General features: G+C 44.7%; 1 protein-coding gene across 1 annotated transcript in view; it reads right to left on the reverse strand.

Moving 5' to 3' along the window:
- SLC67A1 (solute carrier family 67 member 1) overlaps positions 1 to 18,551 on the reverse strand; it is a 100,110-nt gene extending 81,559 nt beyond the window's left edge. Inside the window, exons 1-2 of the mRNA XM_089656763.1 lie at positions 18,392 to 18,551; positions 12,052 to 12,149 (exon numbers count right to left, since the gene is read on the reverse strand). Of these exons, the coding sequence (XP_089512889.1) occupies positions 12,052 to 12,149; positions 18,392 to 18,514 (221 nt within the window). The 5' untranslated portion in view covers positions 18,515 to 18,551. The remainder of the gene's footprint in view (positions 1 to 12,051; positions 12,150 to 18,391) is intronic.
- Between the last annotated feature and the right edge of the window lie 3,606 nt (positions 18,552 to 22,157).

Below are 22,157 nucleotides of genomic sequence, written 5' to 3' on the forward strand. Positions count from 1 at the left end.
GAGGTAAAGCTCCATTTTGCAAAGAATACCCAATCACATGCAAGGAAAATTACAAAAAACAGCATTTTTGCTTGCACACGATTGGATGATGGAAGTCTTTAGTAAATCAGCCCCATAGAAGCAGAATGACAACCTGGCACTTTTAGAAGGGGTTCCGCAATCGTGGCCTGCGTGTCTCTACACAGGTGTCCCTTAAAAGGGGGTCTTAACCTCCCTAGCGGTCTGATTATGTCCATATTTCTGTGCTCAAGGCGGTACATTTTTTTGCATGGAAATATGTAGTTTTTTTATTGTAGGCCTGTAATTCTTAGGAATAACTCACTGAAATCTGTCTGAACAAGAGTCTAGTAAACATCTCGGGTAGGATCAAATTTGAAACACGAAATCATAAATTATAATTTAATAAATAATCATATGACGTCGCAGGGAATGGAACCCGGAAGACAGATGCGGGCATCCGCCGGAGGACATTACAGGGGACACTGCAGGAGGGACATCACGGGAGCGCAGGACAAGGTAAGTGATCTAGGGATCCCAGAGCAGCGCCGCATGGTAAGCCCGAGTGTAGTTCGGGGTTACAGCTTGTGGTGCTGAAACTTTACCCCAAGCCACAATCGGGAATACCACCAGGGGGGTTAAGTCTGTATATAAAAAAAAAAAAATCAAAAGTCAGCAGCTACAAATCCTGTAGCTGCTATTATTATTATTATTATTATTATTATTCAGGGTTTATATAGCGCCACTTTACAACATGAGGGCAAACAGTACAGTTACAATACAATTCAATACAGGAGGAATTGGAGGGTTCAGCCAGTTAGAGCTTACAACCTAAAAGGGTCAAGATATACAAAAGGTAATAATTGTGGGGGATAAGCCAATGGGTAACAACATGTTTTTAGGTGGAGGCAGGATAGGCTTCTCTGAAGAGAAAAGTTTTCAAGGATCGCCTAAAAGTGGACAGAGTAGAAGATAGTTGGACTCATTGGGGTAGGGAATTCCAAAGGATGGGAGAGGCTCGGGAGAAGTCCTGCAGGTCAGCATGGGAGGAGCTGATAAGGGAACTGGAGAGCAGGAGGTCTTGGGAGCAACCAAGAGTGCGATTTGGTTGGTATTTTGAGACCAGGTTGGTGATGTAGCTGGGGGAAGTGCTCTGAATGGCTTTGTAAGAAGTTGTTAGTATTTTGAATTTAATTAGCTGGGTGTGTGGCAGTCACTAGAGGGATTGGCAGAGAGGGGTGTAGGACACTGAATGGAGATCAGTGGAGGGATTGGAAGAGAGGGGTGGAAGACACTAAATGGAGGTCAGTGGAGGGATTGGCAAAGAGGGGTGGAAGTCAATGCATGGAGGTCAGTGGAGGAATTTGCAGAGAGGGGTGGCAGACACTGAATGGAGGTCAGTGGAGAGATTGGCAGAGAGGGATGGAGGACACTGAATGGAGGTCAGTGGAGGGATTGGCAGAGAGAGGTGGAGGACACTGAGTGGAGGTCAGTGGAGGGATTGGCAGAGAGGGGTGGAGGACACTGGAGTGGAGGCCAGTGGAGGGATTGGCAGAGAGGGGTGGAGGACACTGAGTGGAGGTCAGTGGAGGGATTGGCAGAGAGGGGTGGAGGACACTGAATGGAGGTCAGTGGAGGGATTGGCAGAGAGGGATGGCAGACACTGAACAGTTGGTAAGGTGGATGAGCCTGGCAGCAGTATTCATGATGGACTGGAAAGAGGATAGCCTATGTAAAGGTAAGCCAATGAGGAGGGAGTTGCTGTAGTTGAGGCAAAAGATAACCAGGGAGTGAATTAGGAGCTTTGTGGTGTCACTGGTTAGGAAGAGGAGTATTTGGAGATATTGTGGAGGTCGAGACGGCAGACTTTGGAAAGTGATTGGATTGGGTGCTGAAAGGAGAGTTCAGAGTCCAGGATTACACTTAGCACTCCGGCATGCGGGGACGAGTTGATGGTTGTGCCATTGATCAAGGCAGAGAAGCCAGTGGAAGAGGCATGAGGGGGGAATGAATATTATGAGCTAGGTTTTTGATAGATTGAGTTTTAGGAAGTGGTGTGACATCTAGGCTCATATGTTGGTCAGTAAGTTAATGATACGTGAGGAGACTGATGTTGTGAGCTGAGGGGTAGAGAGGTAGATTTAGGTGTCGTCAGCGTAGAAATGATATTGAAAGCCATGGGAGGCTATCAGCTGACCCAGGGAGGAGGTGTAGATTGAGAAAAGGAGAGGTTCAAGAATAGAACCTTGGGGGACCCCAAAAGATAAAAGGAAGAGGAGAGGAGGAAGTAGAACTGTAAGTGACACTGAAGGTGCAGTGGGATAGGTAGGATGAGAACCAACAAAGAGCACAGTCACAGATACCAATGGAGTTAAGTTTTTTGAGGGGGGGGGGTCAAACGTATCAAAGGCAGCCGAGAGGTCCAGGATTAGGAATACAGAATAGTGGCCATTGGTTTTTGCTGTTAGTAAATCATTTGTGAGTTTTAGAAGAGCAGTTTCTGTGGAGTGTTGAGGGCAAAATGCAGACTGAAACTGAAGGGGGTCAAGAAGGTTATTCTTGATGAGGTGGTCGCTCAGTTGGTTATAGACCAGGCATTCAAGGAGTTGGGAGCAAAAGGGGAGAAAGGAGATGGGGCATAGGTTGTTTAGATTGGTGGGGTCCAAGGAAGGCTTTTTAAGTATAGGGGTGACTAGTGCATGTTTTAGAGTGTTGGGGAAGGTGAGGGAGGGAGAGATGGAAGATGTAAGTTGGAGAGTGTAGGATAGAGCAAGAGGGTGACCGCAATATTTGAGAGGTAATAGGGTCCAAGGGACAGGTGGTTGTGTGGGCGTTAGAAAGAAGTTTAGCAACGTCGTCTGTACTAGCAGGGTTGAATATGGGTAGTGTTCAGTGTACCTATGGACATGGGGTGTTAAGTGGGGGAGCAGGGGCGGACTGACAACTCATGGGGACCCCGGGCAATAGGGGATCATGGGGCCCCTGTGTCCTTGCCCAAACTCAAAAAAGCCTATGAAAAAGGTACCAGGGGCATCTCATGGGGCCCCTTACTGACCCCGGGCCTTCGGGCAGTGCCCTAGTTTCCAAATGGTCAGTCCGCCCCTGTGGGGGAGTTATCTGTAGAGTGGAGATTTCATTACAAATTGTACACGCTTCTGTTGCCTTTATCCAGAAGTGTAGCTTGAAGCTTGTGGGCCCGAAGTGAAAGTTGACCTGGGCCCCCCACTACCACTTGCCACTTCCACTGCATGCCAAGATACTCCCATCATGGGCCAAGATACTCCTGCTGCTGGGTGCATGTGCACACAAGATGGGGGAAGGCAGGCGGACCACTACTTTTGGCAATATAGTGTGTGTATATATATATATATATGAGGTATATAGTACAGCCAAGTGTCAGGCACACATATATATAGTTAGGTGCCGCCCCCTGTAAAAATTGTTTTTTTAAATAATAAAAAATAAAAAAAAAATAGAAAAATAAATTAAATAAAAAAATAAAAATAAAAAAAATATCTTGACCAGAGTAGGGCAAGTGATCAAGATATTTTTTTTTGTGTGTGTGCTTATTATGATTGCTTATACCAGTGAATTTCACTGGCTTATACAACCATTTTTACTGAATGAAACTGATTAATTCAGTAGTTATTGTTGTGATTAGCTGTGATTAGCCACAGCTGATCACATGGTACAGATGGGCTGTGTCTGTACCATGTGATCACTGTGACCAATCACAGCTATCAATACAATTGTAAGCAACAAATGGCATGAAAGGAAGCCATTCATTGTTTACAACTGTCTTGTACAGTTGCAAGAAAAAGTATGTGAACCCCTTGGGATTACGTGGAGTTTTGCATGAATTAGGCATAAAATGTGCTCTGAACGTCATCTAAGTCACAACAATAGAAGAACACAGCCTGCTGAACATAATACTACACAATAATAACTGGGTCAACCAGTTATTAAGTCCAAAGGCTCACATACTTTTTCCTCCCTGCACTGTGAATGTTTACATGTTATGTGCAATTAAACCATGGCAACATCTAATGTTTGTGTAGTATTATGTTCAGCAAACTTTGTTCTTCTATTGTTGTGACTTAGATGACGATCAGAGCACATTTTATGCCCAATTCATGCAAAACTCCACGTAATCCCAAGGGGTTCACATACTTTTTCTTGCAACTGTAATCTGCTGTGATTGGTCGCAGCGATCACATGGTACCAGCAGTGGGCCACTACAGTGATCAGTTATCGGCTGTATGCCCGGGAGGACGTCATATTACAATAGGCTGCATGGAAAGGTGTTAAAAAAAAAAGACACCTGTCCAGGGATCCAGTGCTGTCCTCACTCGGGCTGGTTTTCTTCACTGGTCATGGGGTCCCCGGTACCACCATGCTTACTGTGGGAAGCCAGGAGTGGCTCCTTGTGGCTTCACAGCCGGCACCCCACTGCACATGTGCAAGTCGTGCTATGCTTTGTGAATGGACCTGCAGCCTCCTGAGCCCTGTGAGTGTGAGGGGGAGGGGAGGGGGTTGGGGAGTGTCCCAAATTTCTGCTTGATGATCCCAGTGGATGTGAGAGGAGCGGGTACGTGACAAAATTAAAAAAAAAAAAAAAAAAGCCAAAAGAGGGAGATGAAGGGGGAGGAGGAGATAAAGCGGAACTTCCCTTTTTGAAGTTCCGCATTCACGTTAGGTATCTCAGTGTTCTTGTTTGCTGGTGAAACAATAGGCAGCTTACAGATAATAGGCCCAGGTCACATGACAGTCATAGAATGCCTACCTTCCCTTTTCTTATTCCAAGTAGCATTTTATTTGTACTTGTACTAGTATTGATCTTATATTTCTTATATCTGAAAAGAAAATGAATCCTGGTTGGTCCGGTTGGTCCAGTTTTAAAGCTGAAGTTTAATCTGCCTATATCACCCCCCACCCCACCCCCATCACACACACACTAAAGAAATAAAACAAAGAAAACTAAATTCTGTTTTCCTTGCATACTTTGTTTTAGTCCCAATAATGTCATCACTTGGGCTCTGCGCTTCTCTATACAACACAGGCAGATCATGGCTGGTGGGAGGCCCCTCCCACTAGCCATATTCTGCCTGTATTGTATTAAGAAGCACAGAGACCCAGTGATGACATCACAGGGTCTAAAATAAGATATGTTATGAAAACAGAAAAAATAAATGTTAAAATGTCATCAGTATGTTGGCAAGAAGGGGAACCAGGGAAGGCAAAAGTTAACGGTGTTACTAAATCCTGGACCCTGCATTCACTATATCCGCTCTACCCGGACCCTGCATTCACTATAACTGGTCTCCCTGGACCCTGCATTCACTATAGCTGGTCTCCCTGGACCCTGCATTCACTATATCCGGTCTCCCAGGACCCTGAATTCACTATAGCTGGTCTCCCCGGACCCTGCATTCACTATATCCGCTCTCCCCAGACCCTGCATTTACTATATCCGCTCTCCCCAGACCCTGCATTTACTATATCCGCTCTCCCTGGACCCGGCATTCACTATATTTGCTCTGCTCCGGACCCTGCATTTACTATATCTGGTCTCCCCGGACCCTGCATTCACTATAGCTGGTCTCCCCGGACCCTGCATTCACTATATCTGCTCTCCCCAGACCCTGCATTCACTATATCCGGTCTCCCTGGACCCTGCATTTACTATATGTGGTCTCCCCGGACCCTGCATTCACTATATCCGGTCTCCCCGGACCCTGCGTTCACTATATCTGGTCTCCCCGGACCCTGCATTCCCTATATCCTGTCTCCCCGGACCCTGCATTCACTATATCTGGTCTCCCCAGACCTTGCATTCACTATATCTGGTCTCCCCAGACCCCGCATCCACTATATCCGGTCTCCCCGGACCCTGCATTCACTATATCCGGTCTCCCCGGACCCCGCATTCACTATATCCGGTCTTCCCGGACCCTGCATTCACTATATCTGGTCTCCCCGGATCCTGCATTCACTGTATCTGGTCTCCCCGGACCCTGCATTCACTATATCCGGTCTCCCTGGACCCTGCATTCACTATATCCGGTCTCCCTGGACCCTGCATCACTATATCCGGTCTCCCTGGACCCTGCATCACTATATCCGGTCTCCCTGGACCCTGCATTCACTATATCTGGTTTTCCCAGACCCTGAATTCACTATATCTGATCTCTCCGGACCCTGCATTCACTATATCTGGTCTCCCACAGTACACAGAACATGGAAATGCAATTATTTTAGTAAATATAAACTGCTAAATACCTTTTCTCATCAGCAGCACTGGTTAAAGCTTGTAGGAGGAATTTTCTTTCTGTTCTAGGAGGATGCAGGACCCCTGACCTCTGTCTGGACAGTGCTGATTGGCCCTATGCTGATCACATACACTCTCCCAAGAAAAAAAGAAAAAACCTCTCTAGCAATACACACCAAACTGAACATGTGCAGAGTGTCTCTACACGATATGTCTTATCAGGAAATAAGAGGGGGACATTGGAAGAAGAGGAGGATCAGAGAAGTTAGGATCAAACAGCGGTTTAACACAATGCGGAGGATTAACCCCTTAGGTTTCACAGTGAGTATAACAAGCATGCTTTACTGCATCTACAGACTGATTGTACTGTTGGGGGTTTAGTAACACTTTAAGCTGAGTAAACCTCAGCTTAACACATTGACTGGCAATGCCCCAGCGTCTGGTGACACTTTTTATTACCAGCCCGGCTTCTTGGGTTCGTTCACCTTGCTCAGTCTAAACCCTGGAGATTAAACAATGATTTAACACATACCTTCAGCCCGGGTTCACTCTAATGCAGTGTGGAATTCACAGCGTTTTCTGTGCTCATTCCGCATCAGAATCGCACCCCATTCATGCGAACCGATGCGGGTGTGTATTTTAAGTTAACAACACCCCGAAATCGGTCCGCAAAACGCAGTGCGATGTGCAGAATCGGATCGTATAGGTGTGAATACCCATGTGATCTGATTCTAGCGCGGACCAAAAAAAGGGTCCTGCACCTTTTTGGTGCGGGTGCAGTGCGATTTGAGCCATACAAAATGTACGGCTCCGATCGCACCGCACAGAATTCGCATGTGATTTACACAGGAATGCGGTGCGGTTCCTGTGCGAATCACATGCCAAATACCATACTGCATATGTGTGAACCCGGCCTCCATCCATTGCCCGTGCCCCATCTCCGTGCATTGCAATCCTGCCTCCGTCAGTGGGGGAAGGAAGGTTCATAAATGCCACGTGGGACAGTGGTTCAGTCCGGATCTGGACCGCGGTCCGCCATTTAGTGATGCCTGGCCTAGGAGGGCCGGAATGACGTCATGACATCACTTCCGGTTCTGGCCAAATATCAACAATGCTATTTCATTAATTTTAAAAGCAAAAGATCAAAAACATATTTTTTTTTGCTTTTAAAGGTAGAGGAGAGATTTGGAGTCTTAGAGACCCCAGATCTTTCCATAAAGAGGACCTGTCATGCTGTATTGTTATCGCAAGGGATGTTTACATTCCTTGCGATAACAATAAAAGTGATTAAAAAAAAGGGACAGAGTGAAAATAAAAAAACTGTAATAAAATAAATAATTTACAAAAAAATTATTTTAAGCACCCCCATCCCCCCTTGCTTGTGCGCAGTGGTGAACCCTTATATAAGTCATGCCCACGTATGTAAATGGCAGTCGCACCACACATGTGAGATATCGCCGCGAATATCAGAGTGAGAGCAATAATTCTAGCAATAGACCTCATCTGTAACTGTAAACTGGTAACCGGTAGAAACTTTTAAAGCGTTGCCTATGGAGATTTTTAAGTACCATAGTTTGGCGTCATTCCAGGAGCGTGCACAATTTAGAAGCATGACATGTTAGGTATCTATTTACTCGGTGTAACATCATCTTTCATATTTTACCAAACAAACAAGCGACTGCTGCCCCTCTCTGCCAATCCCTCCACTGGCTTCCACTAACCCAACGTATAAAATTCAAAATACTAACCACAGCTTACAAAGCCATCCACAACACTGCCCCTAGCTACATCCCCAACCTCATCCACAGATATCGCCCAAATCACCCACTCTGCTCCTCCCATGATATCCTCCTCTCTAGCTCCCTCATCGCCTCCTCCCACGCTCGCCTCCAGGACTTCTCCAGAGCCTCTCCCATCCTCTGGAACTCCCTACCACAGCATGTCCGGTCAGCCCCCACCCTGTCTGCCTTTAGGCGATCTCTGAAAACTCACCTCCTGAGGGAAGCCTACCCCACCTCCACCTAAGAACTGTACTTGAGTCACCTACACCAGATCATCCCCCGCAGCTATCACCTTTTGTATCACCTCCCCCTTCCTTTAGATTGTAAGCTCCATGAGCCGGGCCCTCCTATTCCTTCTGTACTGAAATGTATTGTAATTGTACAGTCTCCCTTATATTGTAAAGTGCTGCGCAAACTGTTGGCGCCATAAATCCTGTATAATAATAATAATAATATTATGTTATAATGTGTCGTTATTATGTAATGTTGTTATTGTTATTATGTTGTAATGTATCATTATTTTATTATGTTACTGATATCATGTTACAATGTATTGTTGTTGTGTTATATATTATTCTTATTATATTGTATGCATAATTATTTTATTATGTTATAGATATCATGTTATAATGCATGGTTATGTTATATTATTATTATTATTGTTATTAATAACAAACTGTTGGCGCTATATAAATCCTGTATAATAATAATATATTGTGTTTTAAAGTAATTGACACAAATGTTATTGATATCATGTTACAATGTATTGTTGTTGTGTTATATATTATTGTTATTATATTGTATGCATCATTATTTTATTAAGGTATAGATATCATGTTATAATGCATGGTTATGTTATATTATTATTATTATTATTATTATTATTATTGTTATTAATAACAAACTGTTGGCGCTATATAAATACTGTATAATAATAATAATAATAATAATAATAATATATTGTGTTTTAAAGTAATTTACACAAATGCTCCTGCACTTGGGGGTGAACTCGATATAATTATGGATCCATTGTGGAAATCCTGGATGGTACACGCCTTGGACTGGGGAAGTCCAAATACTACATACAAAGAAAACAAAGAGAGGGCTCACCAGCCTAGTGCATTACCTTAAATAACATTTATTGATAAAAATGATAGGTGCAGGGGTGGACTGACAACTCATGGGGCCCCCGGGCAATAGGGGATCATGGGACCCCTGTGTCCTTGCCCAAACACAAAAAAGCCTATGAAAAAGGTACCAGGGGCATCTCATGGGGCCCCCTACTGACCCCGGGCCCTCGGGCAGTGCCAGAGTTTCCAAATGGTCAGTCCGCCCCTGGATAGGTGATATACTCACAAAAAACAAACGTATATAAGCTCAGCATAACGAACAGCACTGTGCAGTCCGCATGGTGTGGCCATCATCATGGGAGCACTGGACCTCCAACAGGCTAACGCGTTTCGAGGACTTGCCTCTTCCTCAGAGCCAGTCAACTGCCGGTGTACCCTCTCTTTGTTTTCTTTGTATCCCATATATTGTGTTTTGTTTAGTTTTTTTTTTTAAATTCATTAAAGTGAAAAAACCTTTTTGACATAAAAATTGCAATGACCGCCATTTTATTCTTTAGGGCCTCTGCTAAAGAAAATATATCATGTATGAGGGGGGGGGTCTAAGTAAGCAAGAAGTATTCATTTTTATTTACATAAATAAGTAAAATATATACATTAAATAAATAGTCTCAGAAAAAGGCTTGGTCCTAAAGTGGTTAAGCCGAGTCCAATGGGATTCGATAATGACAGTCACGTGACTGAAGATCCTTCTCCTTGTGTTTGTTCATCCTTGTTTGTTTCATTATCAGCTGTTTCAGCATGTTTTATACAAGTACTTTGGCATCAGTGCTGAGAAAGTGACAGGGCTGGGACTGGGGGTTGGGGACTGAGGGTTATTAAATATAAGAGTTTTGTATTGTACCTCTACCAAAATATATTCTGCTCCATGTCTTTGCTAAAAAAAAATGACAATACGCGGTCATGCAACGCTGCACCCAAATTAAATTTACGTCCTTTTTTTCCCCACAAATTGAGCTTTCTTTCAGTGGTATTTGATCGCCTCTGCGGTTTTGTTTTTTTGCGCTATGAAAAAAAAAGTCCGACAATTTTGAGAAAAAAACAATATTTTTGACTTTTTGCTATTAAACACGTCCAGTAAAAAAATTTTAAAAATCAAATTTCATCGTAAATTTAGGCCAAAATGTATTCTGCTCCGTGTCTTTGCTAAAAAAAAGAGACAACACGTGTAAATTAATTGGTTCAAGTTTTTTTGCAAACGTTTTTGCGTTACGGCACTGCGTCAGTTAAAATAAACTGACAATTGCGCGGTCATGCAACGCCGCACCCAAATTAAATTTACGTCCTTTTTTCTCCACGAATTGACCTTTCTTTTGGTGGCATTACTTTTCTGTGGTTTTGGGCGGAAAGAAGGGTCCATAGCAACCAATCAGAATTATTATTTCATTTCTCAATAAAACCCTAATTGGAAACACAATCGCTTAATGTTTTTATTCTCCAGTTTATCCCTTTCGCTGCCAGGGCCATATTTGTATTTTTTTGCACACGTTTAGAAAATCATTATAGGCTTGAAGATTACACAAAACCCCCAGACAAAATATATTTTCTGAACGCAGAGATCAACAGCTGGAGGGCCATAGTTTGGACATCCCTGTCCTAGAGAATAAAATAGTGGCAGTTTCAATTTTTATACATCACATTACAGTAAAGGTTTAAGAAATGCAACATTTTAGTAAAAAACACACTAATGTGAATTTTAGCATAAACAAATGCAATAAATTACCCAAATGTCTGGTAAAATATAAAAGACGAGGTTGCGCAGAGTAAATAGATACCCCACATGTCAAACCTTACATTTGTATGTGTGTTTTCTATAGGCGACGATTCAAAAGCCCCTATAGGTCATCAGTTTAGTGATACGGAGGAAGTCTGGTGCTAGAATTATTGCTCTCACTCCGGTGTACGCGGCGATATATAACATGTGTATCACAATCAGCGTTTTAATGTGTAGGCGCCCCGTGTGCTTTTCCATTCATATGTGAGCATATGTAGGGGTGGCAGGGGTCTCAAAAATTTTTTGGGGGGATGTTATGTGCTTGGGTGTAACTATTTGTTTGCAATAACAAAAAGTTTTGCTCAACTTTTTATTTTATCACATAGGGGGGAGCAGGGGCTACAGGGACCAGTCTTGAGCAGAGAGGGTCAGGTAAGTATATCTTCCCTTTTTCACTTGATTCTCCAGATATAGGAGTCTGGATTCTGGCAGGGACCTTAGATTGTACAGCCCTTGAGGGTTGGGGACCTTAGATTGTACAGCCCTTGAGGGTTGGGGACCTTAGATTGTACAGCCCTTGAGGGTTGGGGACCTTAGATTGTACACCCCTTGAGGGTTAGGGACCTTAGATTGTACACCCCACTCAAGGGTTAGGGACCTTAGATTGTACGCCCCACTCGAGGGTTAGGGACCTTAGATTGTACACCCCACTCAAGGGTTAGGGACCTTAGATTGTACGCCCCTGGAGGGTTAAGGACCTTAGATTGTATGCCCCACTCAAGGGTTAGGGACCTTAGATTGTACACCCCACTCGAGGGTTAGGGACCTTAGGTTGTATGCCCCACTCAAGGGTTAGGGACCTTAGATTGTACCCCCCTTGAGGGTTAGGGACCTTAGATTGTATGCCCTTTGAGGGTTAGGGACCTTAGATTGTACACCCCTGGAGGGTTAGGGACCTTAGATTGTATGCCCCTTGAGGGTAAGGGACCTTAGATTGTATGCCCCTGGAGGGTTAGGGACCTTAGATTGTACGTCCCTTGAGGGTTAGGGACCTTAGATTGTACGCCCCTTGAGGGTTAGGGACTGATGTGAATGTACTATATATATGTAGAGCGCTGCGTACATTGATGGTGCTATATAAGTACCTGTAATAAATAATCTTACCTGCCATAAATTGGACCTCCCACAAGCTGAAGGATTCCAAAAACCGTCTGTAGATAGCCAAAACCCACAGTGTCCAAGCCCAGGTTCCTCGCCAGATACTGAAATAGGAGACATCAAAGAGAGATGGTTAGCTGGAAGGAAGACATGGATGAGGGCCAGGAGAGGATGGCAGGAAGATGGCGCATGGCTGTCCATGATTTGTTGAGTTATTATTATATATCACTGTTGGCCATATTTATGTCTTATTTTTTAGCATGCCGGGGAATCTAAATCATATTTTTCAGGCAGCCAACCAGCAACTTTACCAAAGTGCAGCAACTACAACATCATGCGTATTTGCCAAAAAGTCTCCTGCTTCCAGGGACAGCCTTGGGAGTTTGAAGCCTTGTCCCTAGAAATGATGTCCCTGGTCTTCAGTTAGTAATCCCACCGCATTCCGTCACCAGAAACACGACAGGAATGAAAGTCGTTGTGAACAATATTCACATTTGGTATGTCAGATCCATCAGCACCACGTCCAAGAGTCGCCATATACAAGTGAAAACAAAAGCGTGATAGACACTCGCCCTCCAGAGGATTTCCCCCCCCTTCCTGAACAGGCCATTTTTTATGTTACGGCGCTGCGTTAATTTAACTAACAATTGCGCGGTCATGCAACGCTGCACTGAAATGAAATTTACGTCCTTTTTTTCCCACGAATTGAGCTTTCGTTCGGTGGTATTTGATCTCCTCTGCGTTTTTTTTTTTTTGCGCTATTAAAAAATAATTCCTACAATTTTGAGAAAAAAAACAATATTTTTGACTTTTTGCTATTAAACATGTCCAGTAAAAAAATTTTAAAAATCAAATTTCGTCATAAATGTAGGCCAAAATGTATTCTGCTCCATGTCTTTGCTAGAAAAAAAATCCCAATATGTGTAAATTAATTGGTTTACGTGAAAGTTATAGCGTTTACAAATACTGGGATATATTTTTTATTATATATATATAATATATATATACAGTGGGGATCGAAAGTTTGGGCACCCCAGCTAAAAATTTGTATTAATGTGCATAAAGAAGCCAAGGAAAGATGGAAAAATCTCCAATAGGCATCAAATTACAGATTAGACATTCTTATAATATGTCAACAAAAGTTAGATTTTATTTCCATCATTTACACTTTCAAAATAACAGAAAACAAACAAATGGCGTCCGCAAAAGTTTGGGCACCCTGCAGAGTTAATATCTTGTACTGCCCCCTTTGGCAAGTATCACAGCTTGTAAACGCTTTTTGTAGCCAGCCAAGAGTCTTTCAATTCTTGTCTGAGGTATCTTTGCCCATTCTTCCTTACAAAAGTCTTCCAGTTCTTTGAGATTTCTGGGCTGTCTGTCACGCACGGCTCTTTTAAGGTCTATTCATAGATTTTCAATTATGTTGAGGTCAGGAGATTGTGAAGGCCATGGCAACACCTTCAGTTTACGCCTCTTGATGTAATCCCCCGTGGATTTAGAGGTGTTTTTAGGATCATTATCCATTTGTAGAAGCCATCCTCTCTTTAACTTCAGCTTTTTCACAGATGGCATCAAGTTACCATCCAAAATTTGCTGAAATTTTATTGAATCCATTTTTCCTTCTACTCGTGAGATGTTCCCTGTGCCACTGGCTGCAACACAACCCCAAAGCAGGATTGATCCAACCCCATGCTTAACAGTTGGACAGAGGTTCTTTTCATTAAATTCTGTGCCCCTTCTTCTCCAAACGTACCTTTGCTCATTCCGGCCAAAAAGTTCAATTTTAACCTCATCGGTCCACAGAACTTGTTTCCAAAACGCATCAGGCTTGTCTATATGTTCATTTGCAAAGTTCAAACGATGATTTTTGTGGTGAGGACGTAGAAGAGGTTTTCTTCTGATGACTCTTCCATGAAGACCATATTTGTACAAGTATCTCTTTATAGTGGAATAGTGTACCACAACTCCAGTGTCTGCCAGATCTTTCTGGAGGGATCGTGCAGTCAAACGTGGGTTTTGAATTGTTTTTCTCACAATCCTGCGAGCTGTTCTGTCTGATATTTTTCTTGGTCTTCCAGATCTTGCTTTAACTTCCACTGTTCCTGATGACTGCCATTTTTTAATTACATTCCGAACAGAGGATATTGACATCTGAAAACGCTTTGCTATCTTCTTATAGCATTCTCCAGCTTTGTGAGCGTCAACTATTTTCAGTTTCAGTTTTCTAGACAACTGCTTAGAAGAACCCATGGTGCTGATTGTTGGGGCAAGGTCAGATGAGTCTGGGCATTTAAAACCTTTGAGATTGACATCACCTGGTCTTCCCAGACGATGATTGAGAACAATCCATGACACTGGCAGGTCTCAGCTTTGCAAAGGGGGCAGTGCATGTTATAAACTCTGAAGGGTGCTCAAACTTTTGCAGACGCCATTTTTTTGTTTTCTGTTATTTTGAAAGTGTAAATGATGGAAATAAAATCTAACTTTTGTTGACATATTATAAGAATGTCTAATCTGTAATTTGATGCCTTTTGGAGATTTTTCCTTGGCTTCTTTATGCACATTAATACAAATTTTTAGCTGGGGTGCCCAAACTTTCGATCACTACTGTATGTACTAGTAATGGCGGCGATCAGTGACTTATAGTGGGACTGCAGCAGACATTCTGACACTGGGGGGGGAACTGACTTGGCATCCCCAGTGACACCAATACAGTGATCAGTGCTAAATAAAAGCACTGACACTGTACTAATGGCACTGGGCTGTAAGGGGTTAACGTATGGGGCAATCAAAGGGTTAACTGTGTGCTGGGAGTGTTTTACTATGAGGCGGCGTCTGTGTGCTTCACGATCAGCACACTGCTTTGGATGGCTGTGCTGTGCACTGTCATCCAAAGCAGTGTGCCCAAGCTGACAGGGAGGAGAACTGTTAGTAAACAAACAATTCTCCTCCCTGTCGGAGATCCTCGTAAATCACCGGGTGCCAGTGATTAATCACTGGCCGGGACCTGGTGATTGACAGCCACGGCCGCGAATGGCAGCGCAGGTAGAGCTCATGCGCCCCCCTACCCGGAAATGCAAAATCACATATATATATATACACACACACACACATGATTTTGCAATCCGTGCCGCCTTATCAGCAGTATTTCTGCTATAGGGCGGTCGGGAAGCGGTTAAAGGTACTTAAATACCCTCAGGATGAACACAACTTTGACAAACTGTAATTCATAAAATATAAGTTTTTATTATACATCATGAATGGAACATACACACTCTCCCATAAATTCAAATAAGGGAATGAGCCCCTCAGTACAGTGAATCCCATATCACACTACCCCTATGTGGACAGTACCGGACCATGATCTATAGGTCACCAGTATAACCAGCATACATCAGGACTGGTGATCTGGTGATATGAATGGTGATATGATGGTAATTTCCAACGCGTTTCGCCGAATTGGCTTCTTCAAGGACTCAAAGAAATAGAATACAATACCAATGGCTACTCAGACCAACAAACTCATTCCAGAGAGAAAGAGAGGCAGGTACGGGGGGACAGGACATAGCCGGGACCCCCCGGACCAAGGCACACACAGGGGCACGCACACCACACTGCCTGAGGAAACGGGGACTCCTATTTCATAGCTATTCTCCTCCAGGTCATGAAGACAATTGGCCCACAAGAAAATAATATAGAACTTGATATATGTCAAACAGATGTTCCAGAATATTGGTCCACCCTTCATGGGGAGGCAAGAAAACCAAATTCAAGTAGGTAATATAGCTCTCTGTCCTCTCTTACAAACACCTCTCTCCCAAAGATCAGCAGCGCCATATCGGCATTATGGTTGCCCTTAAAGGGCCGGTTGTATCTGTAAGACTAGATATCCAGAGCACCCCACCCCCCCCCCCTTACTTTATATGTCAAGAATCCCACACCCTCCCTAACATCACCGTTCACTACTTTTGGGGGCAGAGCTGGAAAGCAGAAAGTGCAGGGTCTGGAGGAGGACCAGAGGAGGAGTGGAGTCAGTTACCAGACTCTGCTGAATACTGAGACCAGGGGAAGCAGAGATGAGGGGGTGCTGCAGCTGCAGAGGTGCAGGATTCGGCAGAGGAGTTCTACTCTCCTCTCTGCTGCTGACTGCTGAGACAAGGTGGGAGTGGAGACAAGGGGGAGAAGTGCAGGAGAAATGCAAGGGCCACATGAAATGGCCTGGAGGGTCGGATTCGGCCCGCAGGCCTTGTGTTTGACACCTGTGCCCTAGAGAATAAAATAGCGGTATTTCTAATTTTATATGTCACTCTGCACATGCTCAGTTTGGTGTGTATTGCTAGAGAGGCTTTTTGTCTTGAGAGAGTGCATGTGATCAGCACAGGGCCAATCAGTGCTGTTCAGACAGAGGGTCAGGGGTCCTACATCCTCCCAGAGCGGAAAGAAAACTATTAACTATTAGAAAATTAAGTATTAACCAGTGCTCTGCTGGACACTGATAGAAGTCACAAGACTGCTCTATACTGCTGATGAGAAAAGGTATTTAGCAGTTTATATTTACTAAAATAATTGCATTTCCATGTTCTGTGTACTGTGGGAGACCGGATATAGTGAATGCAGGGTCCGGGGAGACCAGATATAATGAATGCAGGGTCCGGGGAGACCAGATATAGTGAATGCAGGGTCCGGGGCGAGCGGATATAGTGAATGCGGGGTCCGGGGCGAGCGGATGTAGTGAATGCGGGGTCCGGGGCGAGCGGATGTAGTGAATGCGGGGTCCGGGGAGAGCGGATATAGTGAATGCAGGGTCCGGGGAGACCAGATATAGTGAATGCAGGGTCCGGGGAGACCAGATATAGTGAATGCAGAGTCCAGGGAGACCAGATATAGTGAATGCAGGGTCCAGGGAGACCAGATATAGTGAATGCAGGGTCCGGGGAGACCAGATATAGTGAATGCAGGGTCCAGGGAGACCAGATATAGTGAATGCAGGGTCCGGGGAGACCAGATATAGTGAATGCAGGGTCCGGGGAGACCAGATATAGTGAATGCAGGGTCCGGGGAGACCAGATATAGTGAATGCAGGGTCCGGGGAGACCAGATATAGTGAATGCGGGGTCCGGGGGGAGAGCGGATATAGTGAATGCAGGGTCCGGGGAGAGCGGATATAGTGAATGCAGGGTCCAGGGAGACCAGATATAGTGAATGCAGGGTCCGGGGAGAGCGAATAAAGTGAATGCCGGGTCCGGGGAGAGCGGATATAGTGAATGCAGGGTCCGGGGAGAGCGGATATAGTGAATGCAGGGTCCAGGGAGACCAGATATAGTGAATGCAGGGTCCGGGGAGAGCGGATAAAGTGAATGCCGGGTCCGGGGAGACCAGATATAGTGAATGCAGGGTCCGGGGAGAGCGGATATAGTGAATGCAGGGTCCGGGGAGAGCGGATATAGTGAATGCAGGGTCCAGGGTTTAGTAACACTTTAAATGTTACAGGAAAAGCTGAGATTTGGATATTACTTCAGCTGTTATATCTCTGGATCTACTGATCAATTGCCATATGGTTTTAGCGGCCTGAAAATGACCTGTTTTTTGAGAACATGCCCAGTATGGATTGTGCAGATCCTTGAGAGGTTTGTCTTTAAGTCCTCATGCACACGGGACGTTTTTACAGCGGCTGTTTTTGGCTTTTGACGTTTTTTTCTACAGCCAGTAAACCCCCCAGCATGTTATCCTATGTGTCCATGCACACAGACTGTAGACTGGAATCTACGTTTTTTGGCAGGGATGTTTTTTGGCTGGAAAAAAAACCCAGGACTAGTGGGTTTCTAGAGGAGTTTTTTAGCTATAAAAACACTCTAACGCTGAAAAATGCAGTAAAACGCAATAATACACCACAAACCAGCGTTTTTTTTACTTTTTTTTGTACAAAAAAAAACATTTTTTAGGTAAAAAAAAATGCTAAAAAATGCAAATGTGGAAAAACACGGGAAAATGCCACTAAACGCGGCAAAGCGCCACTAAATACTAATGCAAAAGCGCTATAAAAAGCTGAAAAACCTGCGTTTTTAACGTGACTTTGCACAGCTAACGTAACCAGTGTTATCATAACACCCCGTGTGCATGGAGCCTGAATTCACAGGAGCTGGAAATAAATGAATAAATTGTAATAATCTGGCATTTAATGGTCCTCCAAGAAAGCATTGCGAGGAATCATTTCATTACACCGCCATCACAGGAATATTCCTGGAAAGAATTGAACTTGGCAACAAAGTAACAACGAAGCTATAGACGGGGCTGGAAACACGGGGACCTTGCTACAATGCATTTCACAATTGTCCGGGCTACTTACCGGAGTCACTGCAAATTGCATGAAGAGACTGGAGATGTCCAGGGCCGCCAGCAGGTAGGTGATCCTGATGACTTGCCGCTTGGCTCTGGAGGGCCCGGGATCTGATGCCATTGCAGCCTGCATGCTCCGAACACTGCTGGAGTAGAAGGAGAATGAAAAGGATTTCACTTTTCCTTTCCTCGGTTCCTGTGTGTAGAGCAAAGTTCAGTCCAGGTCCCTCCCTTAGAATGACAGCTTCCATGGCAGCACTGCTGCTCGCTGTTTTCTGCCAAAACGCAGCTAATCCTGGACACACTGCCACTGGAATTTTTTTTTTTTGCCTCTAACCTCCTGTAAGTCTCGGTTCACACCTATGCAGTATGCTTTTGATCCTTTTCTGCAGTGCGGTTTGCGTTTTTGCCACTTTTATTAATTCATTGCTGGGCAGATTAAAACGCAAAACGTATCAAAAACACATTACATGCATTTCTGCAGCCACTTCATTGAGCCCGGGGTTCACGCTGATGCGGTGAGGAATTTTCACCGGTTTCTGTGCGATTTCTGCACCGCATCGTAATCGCACCCCGTTCACACGGTGTGAATTTTAAGTTAACGACACCCGAAATCAGTTCGCAAAATGCGGTGCGATGTTCAGAATTGGATCGCATGGGTGTGAACACCCATGCAAAGCGATTCTGGTGCAGACTACAAAAGGGTCCTGCAAATTTTTAGGTGTAGATGCGGTGCGATTTGAGCCAGACAAAATTTATGGCTCAAACTGCACCGCACAGAAATAGCATGTGATTTGTAAAGGAATGTGGTGCGGTTCCTATGCGAATCACATGCGATGTGCTGTACCGCATCAGTGTGAACCTGGGCCAGGGGCGGACTGACCATTTGGAAACTCTGGCACTGCCCGAGGGCCCGGGGTCAGTAGGGGGCCCCATGAGGCCCCATGAACTGGACAAGTTCAGGTTTGAGCCCCGATTTATCTCCTGGATACGCCTGCTTTACTCCTCCCCATCTGCTAGGATTTTCAGCAATAATAACCTGTCCTCTTCCTTCACTCTTCACCGGGGTACATATCAGGGCTGTCCTCTGTCTCCCGGGTTTTTTCGCCCTGGCCATGCAACCTCTGACGGCAATCCTGCAGGCTGCTCCAGATGTTAGAGGTATATGGGTAGGTTCCAAAAACCTGGCCAGGGGCGGACAGACCATTTGGAAACTTGGGCAGTGCCCGAGGGCCCGGGGTCAGTAGGAGGCCCCATGAGATGCCCCTGGTACCTTTTTCATAGGCTTTTTTGAGTTTGGGCAAGGACACAGGGGCCCCATGATCCCCTATTGCCCGGGGGCCCCATGAGTTTTCAGTCCGCCCCTGATCTGGGCTGAAGTCTGTAGAACCAAAAATGTAACGTTTTGCATTTAAATAAAGTCCCTGACCCTTTCCAAGAAACGCAGCGGGTGAAAACGCTGAGATGTGAACCTGTCCCATAGGAAATCATGTTAAATGGACCGTTGTGGGGGGTTTAGTGGAAGGCTCTCCCATTTGGGGCGCAGGAGTGTTGTTGGTCAATGTCAGGCTCTCTCCGTGGGACGAGGAAGGGGGGGGGGGTGTTGGTCGGTGGGGGGCAGATGATTTTTTTGTTGCCTAGGGCAGCACAAAACCTAAATACACCACTTCCTATGGGGTTGATTTATTAAAGGCAGTTGCTCCAGAGTGCAGTTGCTCCAGAGCTTAGTAAATGAGGAAAATTAAAAAAAAAAAAGGCATTTTTGCTTGCACGTGATTGGATGAAGGAAGTCAGCAGAGCTTCTGCTCATTTACTAAGCTTTGGAGCAACTGCACTTGCAAAGTGCACCGTCTAATTGCCTTTAGTAAATCAACCCCAGTGTGCCTAATTTTGTGCTTCTGTGTAACTATATGGGTACCTATATTTTTTATCTATTATACTATATGGGTTGCCAACACACTATGGGGTGGATTTACTAAAGGCAAATAGACTGTGCACTTTGCAAGTGTAGCTGCTCCAAACTGTTGATGCTATATAAATCCTGTGTAATAATAATAATTGTATTTATTTATGAGAGACATGTCTACAATCATATTATAACTTCAGTTTACATGATTGTATTGCAGTTTTACAGAACTATTCACAGAAGTAAATTCAGTTTTGGAATGAAATGCTGCTTCTGACAGTTTTGTTAGCTAGCTATTGGCTAACCGTTAGTAGGACAGCATAGTGCATCTAAACCCAAAAAGAAAAATGTGACTTCTTCTTCTTATTTATTTCAGGTACTTGTATAGTGTTGTCAATTTATACAGCTCTTTACATGTATGTTGTACATGCATATCAGTTGCTAACCCTCAAGGGTCCCTAACTCACATTCATACATACACATACTAGGGACAATTTAGCCAGGATCCAATTCACCTACCAGCATGTCTTTGCAGAGTGGGAGGAAACTCATGCAGGAAAAGGAAGAACATGCAAACTCCAGGCAGGTGATACCATGGCTTGGATTTGAACCAATGACCCCTGTACTGCCAGGTGGAAATGCTAACTATTTAGCCGCTGTGCTGCCCCATGACTTCTTTTCCTCTATTTGTACCAGGTAATTCTGTAAATAACACATTTTGTGTCTTGGGTGGCTATGCTCACTCCACAGTATCCATGGAGGAGCAACGTTGTCACACTAGGCTGCTTTCCTGATTTGGACTACAAACACATCTTCCTCTTTTCATCTCCATTACACGAGAGATGGGGTAATTTGTAGTTTACTGTAGGTACACAATTTTTCCAAAAGTAATGGGCCAGCCCTCCAAATCATTGGATTCAGGTGTTCCAATCCCCTCCATGGACACAGGTGTATACAATCATCATCTAGGCATGCAGACTGCTTCTACAAACATTGGTGAAAGAATGGGTCGCTCTCAGGAGCTCAGTGACTCCAAGCGTGGTCCCGTGATAGGTGGTCACCTGGGCAATAAGTCCATCTGTGACATTTCCTGGCTACTAAATATTTCACGCTCAACTGTTAGTGGGATTATAACAAAGTGGAAGCAACTGGGAACAACAACTCAGCCACCAAGTGGTAGGCCACGTCACATGACAGAGCGGGGTCAGCGCATGCTGAAGCGCACAGTGCGCAGAAGTCACCAACTGTCTGCAGAGTCAATAGCTAAAGACCTCCAAACTTGGTGTGGCCTTCAGATGAGCCCAACAACAGTGTGTAGAGAGCTTCATGGAATGGGTTTCCATGGCCGAGCAGCTGCATCCAAGCCTTACATCACCAAGTGCAATGCAAAGCGTCGGATGCCGTGGTGTAAAGCACACCGCCACTAGACTCTAGAGCAATGGAGATGTGTTCTCTGGAGTGACCAATCAAGCTTCTCTATCTGGCAATCCGATGGACGTGTCTGGGTTTGGCAGTTGCCAGGAGAACAGTACTTGCCTGACTGCATTGTGCCAAGTGTAAAGCTTGGTGGAGGGGGGATTATGGTGTGGGGTTGTTTTTCAGGGGTTGGGCTTGGCCCCCTAGTTCCAGTGAAGGGAACTCTTAAGGCGTCAGCACACCAAGACATTTTGGACAATTTCATGCTCCCAACTTTGTGGGAAGAGTTTGGGGATGGCCCCGTCCTGTCCCAACATGACTGCGCACCAGTGCACAAAGCAAGGTCCATAAAGACATGGAGGAGCCAGTTTGGGGTGGAGGAACTTGACTGGCCTGCACAGAGTCCTGACCTCAACCCCATAGAACACCTTTGGGATGAATGAGAGCGGAGACT

This window comes from Staurois parvus, unplaced genomic scaffold (assembly GCF_062004578.1).
Source record: "Staurois parvus isolate SC_StPar_1 unplaced genomic scaffold, SC_StPar_1.0 ptg000935l, whole genome shotgun sequence".
Lineage (NCBI taxonomy): Eukaryota > Metazoa > Chordata > Amphibia > Anura > Ranidae > Staurois > Staurois parvus.